Source organism: Giraffa tippelskirchi, chromosome 13, assembly GCF_054371585.1.
Source record: "Giraffa tippelskirchi isolate mGirTip1 chromosome 13, T2T-mGirTip1v1.2.pri, whole genome shotgun sequence".
Classification (NCBI taxonomy): Eukaryota; Metazoa; Chordata; class Mammalia; order Artiodactyla; family Giraffidae; genus Giraffa; species Giraffa tippelskirchi.
Genome location: NC_137287.1, coordinates 89,698,118 through 89,720,740, shown reverse-complemented (window position 1 = coordinate 89,720,740; position 22,623 = coordinate 89,698,118). Strand labels below are relative to the sequence as shown.

At 47.8% G+C, this 22,623-nt stretch overlaps 1 protein-coding gene across 9 annotated transcripts in view; it reads right to left on the bottom strand.

The window, feature by feature from the left end:
- The window catches only part of DIP2C (DIP2 acetate--CoA ligase C (putative)), a 302,006-nt gene that overhangs the window by 41,610 nt on the left and 237,773 nt on the right, over positions 1 to 22,623 (bottom strand). For all 9 annotated transcript variants that reach the window (XM_081560688.1, XM_081560689.1, XM_081560685.1 and 6 more), the window contains 11 exons: positions 15,824 to 15,963; positions 15,181 to 15,317; positions 13,793 to 14,001; positions 12,670 to 12,784; positions 12,004 to 12,205; positions 9,387 to 9,496; positions 7,758 to 7,838; positions 2,169 to 2,292; positions 1,575 to 1,696; positions 598 to 709; positions 400 to 509 (listed from right to left, as the gene is read on the bottom strand). In XM_081560688.1, the coding sequence (XP_081416814.1) occupies positions 400 to 509; positions 598 to 709; positions 1,575 to 1,696; positions 2,169 to 2,292; positions 7,758 to 7,838; positions 9,387 to 9,496; positions 12,004 to 12,205; positions 12,670 to 12,784; positions 13,793 to 14,001; positions 15,181 to 15,317; positions 15,824 to 15,963 (1,462 nt within the window). The remainder of the gene's footprint in view (positions 1 to 399; positions 510 to 597; positions 710 to 1,574; positions 1,697 to 2,168; positions 2,293 to 7,757; positions 7,839 to 9,386; positions 9,497 to 12,003; positions 12,206 to 12,669; positions 12,785 to 13,792; positions 14,002 to 15,180; positions 15,318 to 15,823; positions 15,964 to 22,623) is intronic.

Below are 22,623 nucleotides of genomic sequence, written 5' to 3'. Positions count from 1 at the left end.
TTTTTGATGGGAAAAAGCAACAGCAACAAGCAGCGTTCTGGCCTGTTACAATGAAACCCAAGTTAAACATGCAAGAACTCCTGTGCACAGAGTTTTATAATAGAATACTGGGACCTGAGAATCAGCAAGAAAGGAAAACATAGGCAGTTTTTTTATTTGGGGCTAGTGAAGCTGTGGTTATACACAAAAGAATTGTTTGAACATTTGGAAATAATCAGTCAGCCTAGCTAACTACTGAAATGGTCATGCATTTAACAGCTTGAACAGAACACACATATATGCATATACCTCTCTCCGTGTTTCAATGCCAGGCCCCACCAGAGCCCTATACACATAAGAATGAAAATTAAGCATTGCCGTGTGGCCTGCTAACTGCATACTACTCAGATTATTTCTCACCTTCACTCCAGCTAGCATCCCGGTTGTGGACACACTGAAATCAAGATAGGCTAGCGTGTCTGGGTTGGAAGGTTTGTAGATCTGGGCAGGCCGCTTCTTTGGCAAATCATCTGGAGAGGAAAACAAGCTGTTAGCATCTCTGACTAAGTGGAAAAGCAGATGAGCAAACTGACATTTTTGGTGAGTTCGAGAACCAACCTGTATCTAGTATAGGGGGCCAGGCCCTGACATCCACTGCCGCCGCTGCCTCCCTGGACCGTAACAATTTACAGATCAGTTGTGTTGTCATCAGACAGGCAGAACGGCTCACCTGAGGGTCAGAGAACAAGGCACGGAGAGGGGGAGGGTAAAGGACAGGGGACTATGCCTGCTCGTGTGCCAGCTGTGCACCACGTGGAAGCCGTGTAGCTCCAAGGTAGGCTGCATGCACAGCTGCCTCATTCAGGGCCACGTCAGCCAACGGAGGTCCATGAGACCGGGAATCTGATCACAGACCATGCGAGCAGAGCTCGTGTGGACTGAGGCCCTGGCAGTTACTAGAGCTGAGTGGGGTCAACTGTGTGGCCACCACCTCAGAAAGCACCACCCAAACTACCCACTCTCACCACACTCTCCCCATCCTCCAGAAATGCTCACTCTCCACACACAGCCTCAGCACTTACTGCCACAGTGACAACCCTGAAGGTCCTCTGACACAACTACAAACAAGTATTCATTTGTGATGCCCCTTGGGGTTCCTCCTCTAAGAGGAAAAACTTATCCTAATCCTCTTAAACTTCCCCAGGCAAAAACAAAAACAAAAAAGTTAAAACAAACTGTACTTTCAAAAAGGAATAGGCTGCTTTTCAGTATTGAGGAAAGAAATTTCAAAACATCTGACTTTCCCACTCCTCCTGGTTTGTTCCTTGGGCTGGTAGGGATTCGACCAGTGTCCAGAGGGGTGCCCTCTCTGGGGAGTGGATTTGATTCCCACACATTGTGGTAAAACTGCTCTCCAGCCCCTTACTCTATGCACAAGTTGCTATCTTAATTCCAGAGCAAAACAACAAGCTCCTAGAAGAAAGAGGCTGGGCCCCCTCCACCGCTGGGACTGCAGATGCCCACACCAGCTCCGGAGCCCAGGCTTTGCAGTCTACAAGCCCAGCACTTGGGCCAGACCCCACAGGCAGCATTACCTCCACGATCATCTTCACGGTGGGCAGCGTGGTGGCGATGTTCTGTGGGTGTGGGGGACGGACGGTGATGGGAACGCAGCCTGCATACAGGCAGCCATAGAATGCAGCGATGAGGTCTATCCCTGCACAGAGAGAGGAGCAATCTTCAGTGAGACGCAGCAGCAGGACGACCAACCTGGAGCAGCCAGGCAGGCACAGGGCCGCCCCTGCGCATCTGTCACACTTCAGGGACAGCCCCCAGTGGCCCCGTTCTCTCAGGCACAGGAAGCCAACGCAGCCCAGAGGCTTCACTGCTGTCATTCCTCTAAGGAGTCTTTATACTCAACTTCCTGATTATCCCCTCAGTGGTCAAGTATTTAACTATTGATTAAATGAACTGCTTCAGATAGCTAATAAAATAAAGTTCAATACAAAAGTCTTTGTGAAATACTGATTTTTCTGTGCCCCTATCATCAGTCATACAGCATGCAGAATACAGTCCACCCTGTGAGCCAGGCCAGGGTCGGGGCCCATTTTGGTGGTAACACAGCGAGGCCATGGGTGTGATGCAGGGTCCCTTAGGCAGGGGTTGGTCTGCACAACCCCGTTTCTTACCTGGTGGGTAGACCAGGGCGACATGGTCTCCGTCCTGCAGGTGTCCCCTCTCCATCAGCATCACGGCTATCTTCTCAGCACGCTTGTGCAGCTGGACACACGTCAGTGAGTTTGCTATTGTGCCCTGAGTATCACAAGAACAAATGGGTATGTTTCTTTAATATCACAGCTTTGAGATGCTGTTTGTATACCATATAACTCAGATTTAAAATGTATAGTTAAGTGGATGTATCTGCAGAGTTGTATGACCCCCACCACAGCCAGCTTCAGAACATTTTCGTTAACCCCCTCAAAAGACCACCCACCACTGGCATTCTGCTCTCCTCTCCTCCCCAATAGCTAGGAAGTACAACACCAAAGATGACTCCAGATACATCTGCTTTAACAAGAAACATTTAAAAAACAATTACTGGGCATGAAAAAACAGCTAAAAGTATAAAACAAAATCAATCTAGTAATTTTGGGACTTATGTGTAATTGTCATGGGCAATAAGAAATTAGTCATAAATCTGGAGGATTTGAACTACGAAAAATAAGACTAATTGAAACTGTTTTTTAAAAAGACCACATCAAAAGTCAAGGAGGTCAGAAGACAAACCAACCAACTCCCTGAAGAGCAACCATCCAAAACAAAAAAAAAAACAAAAGGAAAAATGGGAATTGTCAAATTCATTTAATGTAGACTTTTAAATACGCAGGAACAAATAAAAAACACATTTGGATTGAAAAGTACCTTAAAAAAACACTGAGGACGAAAATGAGTAGCAAAACAGGTACTAAGAGATATCAAAATACATGACATTTACTCTTTATTTAGAAAAGCAAGAATAAACCACAAATTATAAACATACAAGTTATCCAAAAAAGTTTCCCTTGAGGGTGCACTTTTTATTTGCACATATTCCCAGGTAAGAAGAGGTCACTATCTATAGCTATTTAAAAACTGCTTTATCATCAATTCTGACTTTAAAGGGATGAACGGGGGAAGGACCTCTCCTTACACAAAGTGCAAACGTGGCAGGAATGTCGGGTGAGGAAGACCCTGCAGCTGGACACAGGATGGTGGGCATGCAGGGCCTGCATTTATTGAGGTGGGGGCTTCCAAGGAGAGTGACACGAAGAAGACTGTCCACAGGGAGGTGGTATGAGCAGCTGGTTGTGAGGGAGGAGAAACTTGGGACAGGAGAGACCAGAATCTTTGGGGCTGTTAAAGGATACGGGTGACCTGGTGACTTGAAGTGTGTGAAGAGACACTAGAAATGCTACCCAAGCGGAACATTTGCACGGGGTGTGCGGGATCCAGTGGGATGTGAACCCTAAAAGCCGGCATTTGCCTAAAACACTCACGAGATCATTGATGGCCGTGCCTGCCCTGTAATCGGGGCCTGGGGCGCATAGGCCGGTGGAGAAGGGGGGCCACTGAGGCAGCTGCCAGGCAGGCTCAGGCCTCTTCCTGCTGAGACCAGCCTCCCCACAGTGGGGCTATGCTTACAATTCTCTGAATTGAACCTTCTCATCCCACATATTTTCCTTAATCATCTTCCTGTGAGGACGGTTAAAAAATAAACAGAAAAAGACACAGAAAGTGGAAGAGCCAGAGAGCAGAATGTGGCAAAGCCGGGTAAACACAGAAAGACCTACGAGGCTGGTGTCTGGGATCCAGCTGAAATCTGAGAACTGGTGCCTTCGCAGCTGGACCAGTCCTCTGAGCAATCACTCCTGTGCAACACATGTGTATGCATGAACCAAAACATATCCCTCTTCACCCAACAGTCCTGCGGCCCACACCACCGCCCCCCACCCCCCACCCCGAGCCCCCATGCTTAGGAACGCCAGCACTGCACTCCTGGCTGCAGCCAGTGACCAATCGAGTTGCTGGTAGGGTAGCAGTACCAATCGGGGACTCCCGCCACCACCCTGCTGCCCACGCTGGTCCATTAGCAGGACTTATCTTAAGAAGAGGGCATTCTGGGATTGAGCTGTTAAACTCTTGGAACTGCTCTTCTTTGAGTTATCCAGAGAGCCAGCGCTGATCCCCTATCAGTATCAGCTTTCCTGGCACATGACAAAGCCTATAAGATGCAAGAGGCATCGATGACTCACAACGAGTAGCTGAACACTCTGACTCTGGTTCCGAGGACGTCCATCTCCAGATGCTTCAAAATGGTGAGATTTACCTGCATTCTGACCTTCAGCAATCTATGCCACTGCTTCAAAATACCCTTTCCCACCCACAGGGTTTACACCAGACCCGGGGCCCCTCGTGGCAGGCTGGTGCCAATACGCCCAGCACAGCCCACCCCCCAAGTCTCTGCCTGCAGGCTCAACATTGAGAGAGCCTCACAGGACACAGGCTTTGGCCAGCCCCACACCATGCAACACCACTTGTCATGGGGGAGTCTCAACCCAGCCCTTCACCTCAGAAGAAACGCTAATTTTCAATCAAGCATTTCATTTTCCAAAGCGCTCACTGTGACAAAAAAACAAAATGCCATTTATCTTCAGGTTAGTGGTTAGCTGGCATCCTCGTCAACATTCATGGAAAAAGTTGGGTTTTCAGTACAGAAACCCACTGCATAAGAAGGTTCTAGGAAAAAGTATATCACAGAAAATTAGGGTTGACTTTCCCTGAAAGAGGTCTTGGCTGGTATCATGACAAAACGGCAATGCAGGGTGATCCACCACCCAGTCGCTACTCTGAAGACGACGATTTCAGTGTAGATGACTGTAAACATAGCACCACTGCAAAGTTTTACATTAAATTAAATAATGACAAGTAAAAACACACTCAGGAATGAAGAAAAAGCCAAAAATGATTCACATTTTAAAAAGTAAAAAAAGTTAAAAGCATTGGCTGGTGTTTCTCTTAAAAAAGTAACAGATGCTCTTTGTATATAAGTTGCAAGAACATAAGTCCTCCCCGATTTGCAGTGAATTGAATTCTCGCTTCTGCCTACAAGCCTAGCACAACAGCTCCGACACTATAGACTATGATGCCGTGGAGGAGGGCATACAAATGAGTGCTGTGGGCAGTAAACAGGTGGCACAACCCAGCTGGGACTTGCAACAACTGAGGAGCCGTCCAGAATGGAGGATGCCTGGAAGTGGCCTGAGGCCCCATATTGGAAGGACAATGTTTGGGGATATTGAGCAAAACACATTATTAGAATGAATTTTAGCTGTTTCTTCTCACCTTGTCAAAATTTTACTTTCAGAAAATATTAAACTGTGCATGTGGCTTGTGCTGATTTCTACTGGATGGTGCTGAGCTAGAAGGCTGCTTGAGTGGAAATTCCACTGTGACAGCCACAGAGAGGATGCTCCTGACCTGCAGCTCAGATTGGACACCTATGCTGAGTGCACACAGGGCTCGGGGAGGATGGAGATGAGTGCAGACGCCAGCTCCCTGCTGACCCATCCAGCTCTGCGGATGTCGCTGCCACCACATCAGAAGGCCTCGGAGACAGAAGGAAGGCAGGCTTCCTGTCTGAAGGAAGGCTACTACTGTGGGCCATGCTGTCCCCATGCTGACCTGAAGTAAGTTTACTCATGGCCTTGACCTCCACAACTCACCCCTTCAAGAATATGACTCATTTCTGGTGAACACATTTCCCCAGTGACCTCGTGTCTGGCCACAGCAAAGGACTGTGAACTCAGGATCTGGGAATGCAGACAAAGTTGACCTGTTCGGCACACTGCCAGCCCCCAGGTGACACATAGCTGGACCAGCTGTTTTCCTCCTGCTGACAGGACTACAGTCTTCTAATACAACCAAATCATTTCTGAATCTTTGTGTCTGCGACAGCAATGAATCTTCCTCTCACCCAGAGCTCTGGAGGGGTCACCCTCAGGCAGCTCAGGGAAGGGGCTCCGAAGAGGAGTCCCTCCTGAAGCCGAGGTCAGGCTGGATAAGGTTCCAGCTCCAGTGGCCCCTCTGGAGGTGCTGCTGGGAACCACCGGACACCGCAAGAGACGCTGCAGAAAAAAACGGAGTCTCCAGAAGACCAACGGTCTCCAGGAGAAATGCCAGGGCAGAGGACAAAGAAAGTCAGAAGCAATGATTACAGAGTAACTGGGACACAACCAGGCACCAGTGCCAGAAAAGAAGTCTTTTCTGTGTTTACAGGCTGAGGCAGAACCAAGGGAGAGAGATGAACACAGCAGGCAGGATGGCTTCAGATCAGACACAGGGCTCCTGGTAACCACATCACTGGGCTCATTACCCATGTGCACCTGTGGGCCCTGAGCTAAGAGAGTTAATCCTGGGAAGAGGGTCCAAGCATAGGCACCAAAAGGCAGGGATAGCAAGCGTTTCTCACAGAAGCTGGGGAGTGGGAGTGCTTTCTAAGGCTCTTCCTGGGGTCAGTCCGAACAGACACAGTGAATAAGAACTGCTGAGGTCAGCTCAGCATGCAGGGTCAAGATGAGCTGAGTCAGAGGAGGACCAGAGGTACTTCTACAAACTAAATCACTGCAAAACTGGTCTGCAGCTGGATGTCCAACTTAGAGATTTAGGGAGGGACTTACATTGTTGGCATTTCCTTTCACTTGTCCTTAACTGATTGCTTTAAGTGACAAGTGGCACCTGTGTGCACAAAGATTATGATATTTTGCATCTCTGAAGAGCTATAATGTCTTAAAGTTGCAAGCATCCATACTAGTCAAGAAGGCCTAATTAAATCTAGCTTTCAGGCTTTATTTCCAGAGCAAACTTGAAAACAGGTATATTTTAAGACTTCTGCATTTACTGCTCATTGTTAGTACTATTTGCTTATGCATTTAAGGCCGTAATATTAAGTACTATTATGGAGCACAATCTGATGATTTACTTTTCTAATGAGAAATGTAAATACGAACCTTAATTATAAAAATTATTTTCACTCCTAAGAATGAAAGCCTATAACTAAAACATGGCTTCTTACCAAAACAAAAAAGTAGTTAAATAATAAAAAGAAACATAAATACCTCACAGATCCACAACTGTTCTCTATTGTAGACATTCTCCACTCGTTTGGGGGGGATATTGCAAAAATATTGCTAAAATATATACATACACAGATATATGTGTATATATACACACATGCTATATATGTGTGTGTATATATATATGTTAAGTATATAAATATATACATACATAAATGTATGTTTGTACATATACAACTGATGGTTCAGCAGGTAAACAATCTGCCTGCAATCCAAAAGACACAGGAGACGTGGGTTCAATCCCTGGGTTGGAAAGATCTCCTGGAGGAGGAAATGGCAACTCACTCCAGTATTCTTGCCTGAATAATCCCATGGAGAGAGGAGCCTGGTGGGCTACAGTCCAAAGGGTTGCAGAAAGTCAGACACAACTGAGCGACTAAGCACATGTACACGTACACACACACACACACACACACACACACACAGTCTCTCAAACCCTTATAATTAAAAAGTGACCTTTCTTAGGTGAAAGGTCTCAATCAAAATAGCAACAAACAGAAGGATTCAGGTAAGACTGAGGAAAAAGGTTTGAGTGGAGAGTATGAAACAGCAGCATGAAATCATGGAGCACACAGGCAACATGAGGGTACACGGGTGCGGCCTCACCCTACAGTTGAGCAGCGTGTACAGCACGTGGTCAGGGGTGGTCTGTGCCCTCCACTGCAGGACCTCCGAGAGGAACAGGAACTGGAACAGAGCACAGCTGTTAGGTCCAGACCGTCCTGGGCATTTGGGCTGGCCTCAGCATCTAACTGGAGAAGGCAATGGCACTCCACTCCAGTACTCTTGCCTGGAAAATCCCATGGATGGAGGAACCTGGTAGGCTACAGTCCATGGGGTCGCTAAGAGTCGGAAACGACTGAGCGACTTCACTTTCACTTTTCCCTTTCATGCACTGGAGAAGGAAATGGCAGCCCACTCCAGTGTCCTTGCCTGGAGAATCCCAGGGACGGCGGAGCCTAGTGGGCTGCCGTCTATGGGGTCGCACAGAGTCGGACGTGACTGAAGCGACTTAGCAGCAGCAGCAGCATCTAACAGTAGGGGCTGTCAGGGTGCTCTGAGGGTGCCTTAAGACAGGAGAGGATAATCTCTGACAAATATAATCGACAGGATAAGCAGGCGCTTACAATGCTTTCCTGGCAGTGACTGGAATTCACTGTGCCTGATTCACACCCAGCAGGTGGAGGGCTGGGGCCGTGCCACCGTGAGGGAAGTTCTCTGAAATCTGCCCAAGGATGGGAAGATGCCATTCCCCTTATAGACAGAGTAGTCGACACAGAAACATCCCTCCTCCTGGGGCTTCTACAAGTTGCAATAGTGATTTCTGGGGGCTGCAATCATAGACTCAGATCTACCCTGTTTCAAAAATGGGCTCTCTTAAATTTGCTGTGTTTACAGTGGTCACCTTTGAAGGCACTCAACAGCCCTGAGATCACACAGATCACATGCACCCACTAACACATCTGCAGTAACAAGGATGGCCCTGTTTCATGTCATTGACACAGCAATTACCACAGGTTCACCTTAATCCATTTTATGATAGAAATGCAGTGTGAGGTGTGGAACATGGTCATCATATACTTTCTATGAACATGTTACTACATGTTATCAAACTGGTAACATCTTAAATGGCTGATTTTGTCATATTTCCTTGGAGCCCACACAGAGTGGGACCACCTTTTGGTGAATCACCGGAGTTCTCCAGCTGAATGCTATAACGGGGACTTGCAGCTGCATGGGACAAACTGTGTGTCTGATGCTTATGTGGAGTGGGGCCCAAATATTCCTCCTACAACTCCCAACACTGCTTTAAGAATGTCTGGCTTTTAAACCTGGGTTTTGAATTGACACTTCCTTGAACTGCAATGATCGAAGGACTGAAACCTCACTATAAGGTGGCCATGAGGCAGTGTGAATGTCCAATCAGGGCTGGGGGAGAACCAGGAACAAGTGTGCAGGGAACACCAGGACAGGATAGGGACTGCAGATGCTGGCTTCAGGCCTGCTGGTCACGGGCTGCGTCACCCACCCATTTCTGTGCCACGTGAAAGGTCCTAAAACACTGCACCCCAGCAAATGTGCTTTCCTTACAAGATTACAGAAGGGTCTTGCAGGGAGGCAGGAAGAAAGGCCATCAATGCTAACACTGGACTGGCAGAGAGGGCAAGTGGGAATCGGTGACACCTGTGACAGGGCATCTGGGCAGGAGTGGAGAGGAACCGGGTAAGCTCTCACCTTCCGTGCCTGGTCATTGTCTTCTATCTGGCCCAAGTCTCTACCGCTGGCCTGTGCGATCCTCTTCCCAGACACCAGGTTCCCCACCATCACAGAGGCAGGGCCGATCTCTGCAAAAAAGCAGCAGCACACACACGAGGGACACGTGAGGTAGGACGCGAGTGAAGTTCCTGAAAACACGACTTCCTATTTCGGGAAGGAGCTTACTCTGATTTCCTTTCAAAGATGTGACTCTGAAAAGCCTGATTATAACAGGGTTTCAAGTAAGTAACTACCAGGAAAACAAAGACAAACAGGAGCAAACCTCAAGTGAGGGGGCACAGAAATAAAGCTTTCAGCGTCTCCCCTAAGCATCCTCCCAGGCTACTGCCTTTGTTCTCTGGTGGGGGCATTCAGTATTTGTTGGAAAAAACTAGCTTTTTGATGACAGAGAGTCACATAACCTCCATTACTTAACAAGAACAGATGAGACACCAGATACCATTAGAGAATCCTCCCTTAAAACTGCCAGTGACATGAAGCGTGCTTTCCGCGTCACCTCAGAGTGGTGTGGAGGCCCCAGCACCACTCAGCGCCCTGAGAGGCAGGTGACCAGCCGGTTCTCAGAGCCCACTCGCTGGGTCACACTTTCCTGTCCAGAGCTCCCAGTCATCCAGCGACACCTGAGTACTGCAGCCCTGAGGCGGTCATGCATTTACCAGCGATCCTTCATCCTAAGCATCTGTCTTGAACTCTGGTCACCAACTGCGTCCCAGCACCTGGGCCCACTGGGGGCCAGGACACCAGGTCGAGGTGTCCAGAAATGAACAGGGTTCGAGGAGGGAGAGGGAGGCTCAGTGAGTGAAGCCTCCATGAGGAGCCCAGAAACTCTTGTCCATTCAGTACAAACATGCCAGGCTTTTTTCCCATCCTTTTCTCATGCTCATGAAGGACTGTGCCCTGTGTCTTTCTTGGCTGGCCACCCGAAGCCAGTGCCCACAGGATGTGAAGAAGTGGGTGCTTCACTGGGAAATAACTCTACCCTCCACACCACAAACAGGGGTCAAAACAACAAAACGGAGGTAAGAGGAAAAAAAGAGAGGAAGAACGTTAATAAAGAATGTGAGAATATTAGAAAACTTCAGAGAAAGATTACTGGTAAATGCCAACCTAAGGTGCCCGGAAAGCAGTGAGAGCTGAGGCCTTGTGTGCTCTTTCAGGGAGGATATAAGCTCTACCATGGGCGTCCCAGCCCAGCCCCACAGGCTACTCTGCTGGCAGACCATGGTGGTCAGCCAGTGAGTGACCCCGTTCCTCCTGCAGGACCAGTGTCCTCACCTGAATCTGGAGAGAATGCTCACTCTCACTGCATCAAGCTCGCTTCTGGAGGTGGCCTGGTTCCTACGTTTACCGCCACTGCGCTGTACCCAGGTCCCGTCAACCACCTCTAGCTGACTTGCCATCATCTCTGCCCCTGCCGCCATACTTCATCCGTGGAGCAAAGAGCATCAGGCTTGGGTCTGTCTCTCCAATACTCTGGCCCTACAGCCTTGGGTTAGTTCCTGAACCCCTCTGTGGCATGATCTCATTTCCTTGTAAAATGGAGACAAGAACGCCCACTCCTTAGGGCTCCAAGAGGATGAGACAGGTTAATACCAGTAATGTGTGGAGGTGTGGGCGGCTTGTGCCAGGCCTGCTACTCGTTGTTCTAACACCCTTGAGCTCACCCGGCCGGCCCCCTGGTCTGTTTGCATGTTAAGCCTGGGGGCCGGGGGCCTTCCATCACTATACTAGCACCACATTCTTGCAATAAATTCCTCTTCACTGGTAACTGGGTGCCACCTTGAAGAGCATAATCGTTGCCAGGAGGACCAAGTCAGATGGTTTATAATTACATGTTCCCTGATAGCTCAGTTGGTAAAGAACCCACCTGAAATGCAGGAGACCCTGGTTTGATTTCTGGGATGGGAAGATCCCTTGGAGAAGGGATAGGCTACCTACTCCAGTATTCTTGGGCTTCCCTTGTGGCTCAGCTGGTAAAGAATTCGCCTGCAATGCAGGAGACCTGCGTTCAATCCCTGGGTTGGGAAGATCCCTTGGAGAAGGGAAAGGCTATCCACTCCAGTATTCTGGCCTGGAGAATTCCATGGACTGTATAGCCCATGGGGTCGCAAAGAGTCAGACACAACTGAGTGACTTTCACTTTCACTTTCCCTAAACTGCAAAGCAGCAGACAAGTGTTCAGCATCATGATGACACCACAAATGAAGCTGCAGAAATCCTCACAGGCTCCAAGGTCTGTAAGTTATCAAACAGGTTTGCAGGCCTTATTCTAATGTCTGTAGGAAGGAGTGGTGCCCCTGAGAGGTGCTTTGCCAGAGTCCTCAAGGATGTCTGACACCTGCCAGGGAGGCTGGGCTGGGCACTGCCAGCACCTCTCCTTCCCAGTGGCCCTCGCTCTGGGCCTGAACTCCACTACCTTCTTCCCACATGTGGCAGCAAGGCAGTGTTCACGAGGAGGCTGACCTGCCAGAGTATATGACCAGAGACTGGAGAAGAGGAAGGATGAGAACGGGGTCGGTGTGGCCCTTGCCCCGACCCAGGACCACCCCAGGCCCTCACAGCCCTTCAGACGTACCTGGTTGCTTCTGCCGAGGCTTAGGCAGGTTTGTAACGCACGTGTGGGGACACATGAGGACATTGCAGGGGTGAAGTGAGCCCTCCAGGAAGAGCTGCTTCGTTTCTGACAAATGGATGCCCCCGAGTGGGGTTTTGGGAAGGGTGTTTGCTGGAACCAAGGCCAGACAATAAACCCCAACTTGATGTATACTGTCGATTGCCTGGAAAGCCACAAGAGGAAGAACCATGTGAAGCAGGTATAGTGAACAGACAAGGAGCAAATACTCAGACTGTGCAGAGCACAACACGCAGAAGCACATGCAGCACCCGCAAAGCTCCCATCATGGAGACAGCGAGGTCAGGAGGGCAGGTCGCCAACCCAAGCAGAACACACAGATCACGGAGCACGTGTGGAACACCACACACATGAGAACGGACACTGGGAGGAAAAAAGCACGCTCTAAAGGTCATAACAAGAACTCCTGCTGTGACCTCCACGAGCGAATGGGAGCAGCTCTGCACACCTCTGACCCTTAGGCCTGGTCTGTTTAGCTACCCTCCTAGGAGGCAAGCCCAGGTTCCGCAGCTGATGAGTCTCTGGTCAGAAGGATGGATAAGCAGAGCGCTCAGCGGCACAGGGAAACTGACATGAGCAGGGAGGGGGCTCAGGGCAGGCGCGCGCTACCTGCAGCACCCTACTCATCCACTGGAAGCTGTCCTCTTCCGTGGAGTCTGGCCTCTGCTCGGCCACAATCACAATCCTTTCGTCGTGCAGGACAGTCACTGAAAACACGGCTATTCTGTGGGTACAGACAGGACATGGTGGTGAGCACACGCTGGAAATGCTCACAGAAGGACTGGCCCTGCCATGAAGGGCTTCACAGCTACTACAACCACAGAGCTCAGGGGTTCTCAGCACCAACTACCCCCTGCGAAAGGAAAACTGCAGCTTCCAACTGCCAGGCACTCACTCACAAAAGCACAGGGAGGGAAGTCTGGCAAAGCCAGGGGGCAGGTGGAAGACGACTGCCACTCTTCTTGTGGAAGCAGTCTGCTGCAGCTTGGGCAATGGGCCTCAAGCCTTGGGACAGACAGGAGTTGCGCAGGTATCAAAACTCCTGAAATTTACTGGGCCCTGCACTTTGCATCTTGAGTTTGTACCTGTGAAGCAATATTCTCCCAGGGAGCCACTGGGGAGCTAATGGTTTTCTGCTAGCCTAGATTCTCTCAGGGAAATCACAGACTGGCCCTCTGGGGGGTGCTCTGCACAAAGGTGGCTGGGCTACCCCCCACCTGAAGCTCTGCGTCCTCCTGCTCCTGCCAGCTCAGCTACGCAGGGTGAAACCCAGAACAGCTGACTTCCTCCGAATCAGCAAAACCTCAGGAGCCATGGTCAGTGATCCAGTATTGGCTGTGTGCCAAGCAGGGGTCAGGGACACCATCCAGAAGGAACCCACGTGAGGCAGTTTCCAGGCAGTTTCTGGCTCATTTGTTACCTTTGGGTGAACGAACTGCAGCAAGATAAATGCTTGGTTCTTTTTTTCGTGTAGTTTACTAATTAAAAATATGCTTTTCAAATGGATATTATTCTTTAACTCGGATAATCTAGTGAAAATACATTTATCGGGTTCAGAAAATTTTCATAAAATTGGACATTAAGAACTGCACGGAATCTCAGAAGTCACAGAGTTCAGGGGCTTCACTGTACAGAAGAGGACACAGAGTCCCATTAGTTTAAGCAATTTTCTACAGCTTTATATAAAAAGTGTAGCCTGTGGAGAACCATACCAACCACAGAGCACACCCACCTTCCCCTGTAGACGAACTTCATGGGCTCTACAGCCAGTGCTGTGGCCACGATGTCGTCGGCGTTGTGTCTGCGCCCGCTGACCACCATAAGCCCGTCCATCTTGCCCACCACGAACACAAGCCCTCCAGGGCCAACGAAGCCGAGCAAGCCCGTCCTCACGAAGGGGTACTCACTGACCGGGGCCCCTGAGCTCGTCACCGGGAACACCTGGGGACAAGGAACTCTTGAGTGCCTGCTGGGGCCCGACCTCCGCCCTCCTCTGTGGAACCCACTGCTCCTGCTTCCCTCCGCTGGGTCTCTTCACTTGGCCCTGGCGGGAGAAGCCCAGGTCTGCACAGCTGCCATGAGCATCAGCCTGTGGACACATCCTCCATCCCCGTTCCCACTCTCACAGCTCGTCCCCTGGCCCACACGCAGGGCCCTCTGAAGAGGCCTGCCACAGTCTAATGGACACTAATTCATTCTTCTACTTATAAAACCACAGCATAAAAATGGTTAAGTGGAGAAGCAAGGCGCACTTTAAATAACATCTGTCAGTAATAAAATGATTCCTGTTCATTACACTGATGTCTTCCTTACTGGAAACACAATCAAAAATACAAAGGGAGCAGCCCCACCACAAGTTCAAACTCGACCCCTAGTTTCCTCCCACCTAACATATAAGCCACACAGAAAAGAAGATAGGTTTTATTTAGACTGTGTCTGGCTCAGTTTCAAGGGCACTTAGAAGCCTGAATCCACACTCAATAGATCTGCCTGTATAAGCCACATCACATGTGTTCACATCCAAAGTTCTATTTATAGCCTTTAAAAAATTTATTTCCAATCAACTCATATTTGCTAACATACAACTTGGTCAAAGTGTGCTCCTCCTAAGGTCAGCACACTTGGTGAAATGGTAAGAATTCTGAGAATGTTGGGTCTACCAGGCAGTGTGCACATGTGTGTGCTAACTGCACGCCACACCATGTGCACACAGCACGGACGACACGCTTGTGTGGTGGAGGCAGCCGTGCAGTGTGAATGCTTGGCCGAGGCGGACAGTCCCTGAGGAGGCCGCTGCTCCCTCCCTCAGCAGGGCTGTGCACTCCCCAGCCCCCACCCATCAGCTGCTGCTCCTTCCAGATGGGTGAGAATGGCAATGAGAAAAAGGCCATGAGAATAAGGCTGCCTCTAGAGAAACTGTACTTGCTCTTTCTCAGCTCTAGTTATGAGGTGAAAACAAGGCTGCTAAGCCAAATTTATTGAAAGCTATAAAAAATGGCAGGAGAAAGTACAACCATTTTAATTACCATGAACATGTTCTACTGAGAAATCACCATCTCCTTTCACATCTATTCCACACACCTGGCAAAAGCTGTCTGATGGGGCTCACCTGCCACCTACCTCGAAGGTGTTCTTGGTCATACCCGAGAGGCCGTAGTAGGACATGCCCGTGGCCACCGCACACACGCAGAGCTCCCCGACTTCGTCTGTCCTGCACAGCTGGGGAACCCCGTCCGGCTTCACCGAACACATGATGGCTTAATGCAAAACAGGAAGCACAGGTGACTTTAGAGAGGGAGTGGGGAGAGCTGGAGAGGAAAAATGAATGGATACAAAAAAGAACACAAACAGAAGTAGCATCTGCAACAAAACCACAAGTGAAAGAGAACAGGCCCTCACAGTCCCTGAAGCAAGTTGTGATTTTCTTGTTGCAGTAAAACATTTCATAGCTGTGCACTGCTGTTAAGTTTAGGGTGTAAATGGGATTTACACACCATGTAGACATGAGGATGACACTGAGAACAGACCACATGGCATGTGTCATCAGCCAGTGCACATGGCCTCCAGGACACAGTCTGAGCCCTGAAACCAATGAGCACAGGACATCTGCTCCAGTCTCTTGAGCCTGTCTGAACAAAAAGCCTCCCTGTCCCATGGGAAGCTCCATCTTTACCTCAGACTCCCCATCACGGCGGGCCCTGCAGGAAAGGCTGGGAGGTGCTAGTTCTCCAGTCTGTGGTTCTGCACCCACACCCACCCTTACCTCCAGGCATCACGAGGCCGACGTCCTGCACGGTGAGTACAGACAGCTTTTCCTCCGAGTCCACTCGGATGACCCCATAGGTCAGTCCATGCATAGAGAGGACGCCACGGCCTGGGGGCTGGTTGCTGTCGTCGGTGGGCCTATGAGGACAGGTTGGATCTGATTAGAAGCACGTCACCTGTCTGAATACAGACACACGTGTCCACATGCCACCTGCACATCAAGGCTAGATACAGCTGTCACACACCCTGTGTTCTCTGCTCGGGACACACTGAAGTCAGCTCCTAAAAAATGCCAGACTCCTGAGAAGCATGGAGATCCCACAGGGCTCCTTGTCTCCCTGCCTTCCCCTTACATGCGTCCACTAGACACCAACCAACTCCTCCAGCTTTCTTCTTCTCCCTGCAGGGTCAGATCTTTTAGGTTTGAAAATGGCTAAGAAGGGAAACTCAAGTCTCCAGGAGGGAGAATGACAGCAATGAGCAGAAATGCCAGACTGCGAGTGTGGCCTCCAGGTCAGACGTGCGCTGAGTGGGCACACTCTCAGTTGTAAGAACTGGCAATTATTTGGATGAGAGACCAGCTATTAAGTGCTTGATGGTTAGGGAAGGTACAGCTTCCCATATCCAGGGTCTGCTGTTGCTGCTCCAGCTCACCTCCACTCATGTCCTCACTGCTTCCACTCAGCATCTGGTGGTGCTTGCCCTCCATGCCCACCCACTTCCCTGGGGCCCAGGCCTCCTCCTCACCTCCGGCAGGGTGTCTCATGGCCCTCTCCTTCACTGTCCCCCAGGGTGGCTCGTCACCCTACTAACAGCACCTCCATGCCCTCCTCCACAACAGGTACCTTCTAACCATCCACCCAGGCCTCCTCCACGAAGGCAGGGGCTTTCCTCTGGTCACTGCTGAACCCCCACCCCTGGAGTTGTGTCCAGTAAAAAATGTCTGCCGACTAAATCAGTGAATAAACAAAACATTTACAGGTCATGGATTTTATCCCTGAAAACGAAAGATTCTTCAATGTGAGCAAAGTGAGAGAGTATAACTTAGGTAAACATCACGTTTGTTTCTCTAATTTTCCACATATTTTTTCTATAAGATTGCTGGAAAAAGCCGAACGATCTTTTTGGCCAACCTAATACAAACGCCTAAGGTGTTTTAGGACCTAAAATACAAACTATGGATAGCAATCTGCAGTATGGCTTTAAAGTATTTCATGAAGGTTTATAATGAAACTAAAAAACGTAAATGGGGAAACAAAAGCTAAAATTTCCATTGATGGATATTTGAATCGAGTTATTGGTATATTTAAAAAAGAAGCATATTTATCAATTACATCTCAATTAAAAAAAAATAAGAGTCTGAAAATCGAACTATTCCATCTGTAACAATCAAGAAGAGTAGCACTGAAGAGCACAAAAGCAAAGTTGCCCAAATAATAAGACTCACATGAAACCACCTGGAAATGAGCCCTAAACACTGGAACTGATATTGATCTCCTGGCTGTATCTTTTCCAAAGGCCCCAATAAAACTGTAAAATGAAAAAGGAGCCTTGCAGAAACCCTAGGGGCACAGGACTCCCTCACCCTCATTCTCAGTCAAGACCCCAGGTTGAGAGTCAGAATCATCAGCCTGAGCACCTGCTGTGGGCCGAACTGTGTTCCCTCCAGAAGACATGTTTCTGTGCTAACCCCCTGTACCCAGAACGTGACTTTATTGGGAAACAGGGTCTTTGCAGAAATAAGTAGTTAGGAAAGGGTTATACGTCTACAAGCCAGGGTTGCTGGCACCACCAGAAGCTGGAGAGATGCCCAGAACAGGCTCCCCTCAGAGATCTAGACAGAGCCAACCCTGCCGACAACTTAACTACAGACACTGAGAGCACAGAGCTGTGAACTGTAACAAAAGCCCAAGCAAATGAACACTCTTAATAAAATTTATAGGTACGCCTGTTTTTATTTTAAAAATCCACATGAAAGCAAAATGCTGAACCAGCCAAGACATATCCCAAGTATGGGAAGATTTAAGAACTGATACGTTGGGACCAATAAGCCAGGAGGGAGAAGTTCCTTCAGGACCCAGCAGTGCACACCGTCTGTCTTAGTTACGAGATCCACTTTCCAATATCCAGTATCTAAATATCTTAAAATCATGAACTGCATTCATTACAGGAAATGTTTAATTATGTTTGTAAAATGCTAGTTATGGGAAGACTGAGTTCACTCATCTAAATGTAAACCAACAGCACTAACTGCATTACTGTAATCTATGCCATATATTATATTTAACAGAGTCCCTGCAAGTCAGACATTCTTGGCAGCTTTGCAAAATACATGCAAGAAGGCAGCACAGAAGCACCTTAACTCCCAGGCACAGTACTCGGTCTTGCTGCTCACTTGCTCACACACCTGCGATCCTGGTTGCATCCCCCAACCTTTCCGCAGGACCCGCTGTGCCATGGAGGGAGTGGGAGCTGTGCTCAATTGGGTGTTTCATGTGCCAGATAGTCCTGAGCCCTTTACACAATAACTTAATGACTATGAACCTGCAGAGGCATTGCTACTCTCCCATTTTACAAAATAGAAAACCAAGGCTCAGAAATATTAACTTAGTTGCCTGTGTGAGTGGAAGGGCTTGTGGGGATTCAGACCCACAGAGGAGCCCCTTCCCAATCATCCTGTCTCCTTTCCCAACACTTTCCCTGCCTCTGGCCCAGAAGTCTAGGCAATTTTTAGTTCACTGTAAGTTTTTTCATGAAATTTTAAAACAGTGCATACACACTGAGAAACCAGAATTGAAAGAGACACGGGTACCCCAACGTTCATCGCAGCACTGTTTATAATAGCCAGGACATGGAAAAAGCCTAGATGCCCATCAGCAGACGAATGGATAAGGAAGCTGTGGTACATATACACAATGGAATATTACTCAGCCATTAAAAAGAATACATTCGAATCAGTTCTAATGAGGTGGATGAAACTGGAGCCTATTATACAGAGTGAAGTAAGCCAGAAAGAAAAACACCAATACAGTATACTAATGCATATATATGGTATTTAGTTAATCGGTAAAGATAACCCTGTATGCGAGACGTCAAAAGAGACACAGATAAATAGAACAGTATTATGGACTCTATGAGAGAGGGCGAGGGTGGGATGATATGGGAGAATGGCATTGAAGCATGTAAATTATCGTATGTGAAACGAATCGCCAGTCCAGGTTCGATCCATGATGAAGGGCGTGCGGGGCTGGTGCACCAGGATGACCCAGAGGGATGGGATGGGGAGGGAGGTGGGAGGGGGGTTCTGGAAGGGGAACACATGTACACCCATGGTGGATTCATGTCAATGTATGGCAAAACAAAGACAATATTGTAAAGTTAAAAAATAGATAAATAAACTAATTTAAAATTTAAAAAAAAAATAAAAAAATAAAACAGTGGTATGAGTAACATGACCACACCCTTTGGATGGACACAGCAAGTTCTTCATGAGAACACACGGCAGAAGGCTAAGACTCTGCTCACCTCAGCCCCACCCCCTCCTCTGGCAGACACTACCCACAGCAAGAGTGAAGTTTCAGCCTCTTTGGCCCTATTGCCTATAAAATATGTGCACACACAAATGTGTTTACACCAAAGAGAAGCAGAACCCCAGGCGCACGTTCTTCTGCAACTTGCTGTTCTCACCAAACACCTCACAGAACTTCCCACATGGGTGTGTGCATGTTAACACATACAGGATGTGTCCTGGACACACCAATGAACTGACCTGCTTTAATTATTACATGGTGTTCAATAATACAAACACATTTTTCTTTCATTTAATTTGTATGCATTTGTAAATATTTCTGTAAGATACATACCTAGAAAGGGAATGGAGGGATCAAAGAGCATATACATTTAAAATTTTAATAAAGCCTAAATACCCTCTTCAAAATGGAGAAGGAAATGGCAACCCACTCCAATATTCTTGCCTGGAGAATTCCATGGACAAAGGAGCCTGGTGGGCTACAGTCCTTGGGGTTGCAAAGAGTCAGACACGACTAAGCATGCACGCACACACCTTCTCAAAAGACTGTGTCATTTTGCAGTCCCACCAAGAGTGAATGAGTATTACTATGTTTTCACTCATAGTCCATTGCACCGTGGGCTCAGAATGCTGTTCTAAGCATTTACGTATGTTAACTAATGTCTTCTTCACACAAGCCCATGAGACAGGCATGACAGTTCCCCGCTCATAGACAGGACATGCACCGCCAGGCGACAGTGGTGGGGCTGGCCAGGCAGCACGCCCAGACTGGCTTCAGAACCCGTGTCTTACAACTCGGTGCTAAGCTGCCCTCAGCCTTACCCGTTTCCACACACCTGTGCTGACACTGATCACCAACCTTATAACTGTTCCCAATATGGTGAGTAAAATGCATTTCTCATTGTTGTTTCACTTTGTATTTCCAGGATTATTAACCAAGTCAGGTGATCTTTTTCTCCATTAACACCCTCCTAGGAAATAAAAAGTCCAAGGAGATAAACTAGGTGAGGGGAGAAAAACCAATCCCAATAAGCAAGATTCTTAGGAATTTCAAAACATCTACTTTAATAATCAAAACAAGTAAACTAAATAATGGCCGAGAGTGCCCCAGACCCGTTTGTCAGCTTCCAGGTTCAATTCCAAGATGAACAGTGTGCTTACGCATCTCACACAGAACACAAATTATAAGAGGAATCATCCTGGCAATCTCAGGACCACACAGAGCTGTCTTCACTCTACGAAAGCACACAGCTAGGAATGGCCAACACGGCCATGGTGGAAAAAGGGAAAAGCCCATCTGAAGCCAAAGAAGAGGCCCCACAAGGAAGGAGCTGATGGGGAAGGCCTTCAGTGGGCAGTCTGTACCCACTGTTATTAGTGGTGCCATTTTTAGCCTCTAACACACTCGACATGATCAGCCTTGAGCTGATCACACTTCTACAAGGCCCAAAGAAAGAGCTCCCGCACATGTAATAAACACATCAACACTCTGCAAACAGCCAGCCAGGCTCAAACATGCAGCGATGCCAAGTAAGTGAGGTCAAGTCAGCAACAAAGGTTCCGAGGGCTTCCGCTGCTGGGACTCAACAAGGTAACTACATCTTCTTAGTGTCACTGCCATCCTTCAAGCCCTTGGCTAGCTGGGACAACAAAGACACAAGGTTAAAACATAGTACTCCCCAAGTTAGGAGTTATTTTAATGTAGTTTTGTCCCTTTTCTCTGATGAGAACAATACATGCCACATTAAGACACCATTTTAAGAGCTGAGTAACATATAAAGGAATGTTTCTCCCTATATCATATCCTCACCTATCCAGTAAGTATGTAGTTAGCAGATTTTTTTTCTGCTAAATCTATTACTTACAGAGGCTTAATTTTCTCTCAGCCAGAAAAGGGGTCACATCATACACATTGTTTACAAGATGTGTTCTTCATTTGTCCTGGTTACTTTTCCCTGTCAGAGAGCAATCATCCAGAACCAGCAGGGAGACAGCCTGCAAGTCCAGGGTTGGGGAGGCTACTTCCCAGAATCTCCCTCTGTGCACCTCAGTCTCCATTAAAGCAAACTTCTGTGCTCAATTCAGTATAACACCAAACACAGTAAAATCAACTCAAACACACATGATCAGGACAATGAGATAACATGGTTACTCTGCTCTTCACTGCTACCTCATTAAGTCATTTTAATTTAGAGGATTATCATCTCCAAACTATTTTGTGTTAGAGAAGTTTTAAAATTTTATCTAAATTTTTAGATAAAATGACGAACAATGTATTTTTCTCTCTTATGTTTTAAAAATAAGATTACGGATCTCCAAACTCTGACTTTTTTGGGCAGTCAAAAATATTCTTGAAAACCCCACTTCAACCCCATAGGCTGTGTTACCTGTTTTTCAGTCTGGATCACTAGTTGGTTTGCCTCTGTCAGAAATCGTCAAATTTCAGTATCACCTGGGGGCTACATGGTAAGGACAGTTTCATGTTTGCTATCTTTGTCCTTTGTTTCTGCTCAGCTTTCTAACTAAATTAGATGCTTTTTCAAAGTGGAAAATATTTATGGTGGCACAGGGGTATCTTTACCATTCTTTGGAATTACTGACTTAACTATTGTGTTTTATATATACATATATACACACACATACACACACACACACACACATATATATACATCTTTTTTTTATTGCCAAAGTGTCAAGGTACTGAAAGAATACCTTGTAGTTAAAACGGCCACAAAAAGTTTTTTTAGTTCAATCAACATTATCACAATGTAGCTGTTAAACAATGGGCTCTATCATCTATACTTTAGAGATGGAGACACAATCAAATGCAACCAAGGAGAAACCCTGTCCAGAAAACAACCTATTGGCATCCATCTTGTCCTGGTTTTGTAATTCTCCTGTTGAGTTTAGGCATCATGGATCCTTACTTCTCCAGTATTTTTATTCTACAACTAGCCTTCAGAGAAAAAAATACTAAACATTCACCTGGATGCACACTGCTGGCCCAGACATTGGCCAGGGCCCTGCTGCCAGCTCTCCAGTGCATAGGTACTCCCTGCTCCTTTCCAAGCAGGCAGGATCCGGAGGTGACTGTGACGTCCTCGCACCCGAACCTTCCAGGACACTCCCTTTCATGTAGGTGAGAGGCCTGCTGCTGCCTTTAAGAACAGGGACATCAACATACTTAGTGGTCATGACCACGGGAGCCAAGCCACCAAACCTGGTATCCACTCTGTCAGGACCAACTCAGAGCAGCCTCAGGACGGCCC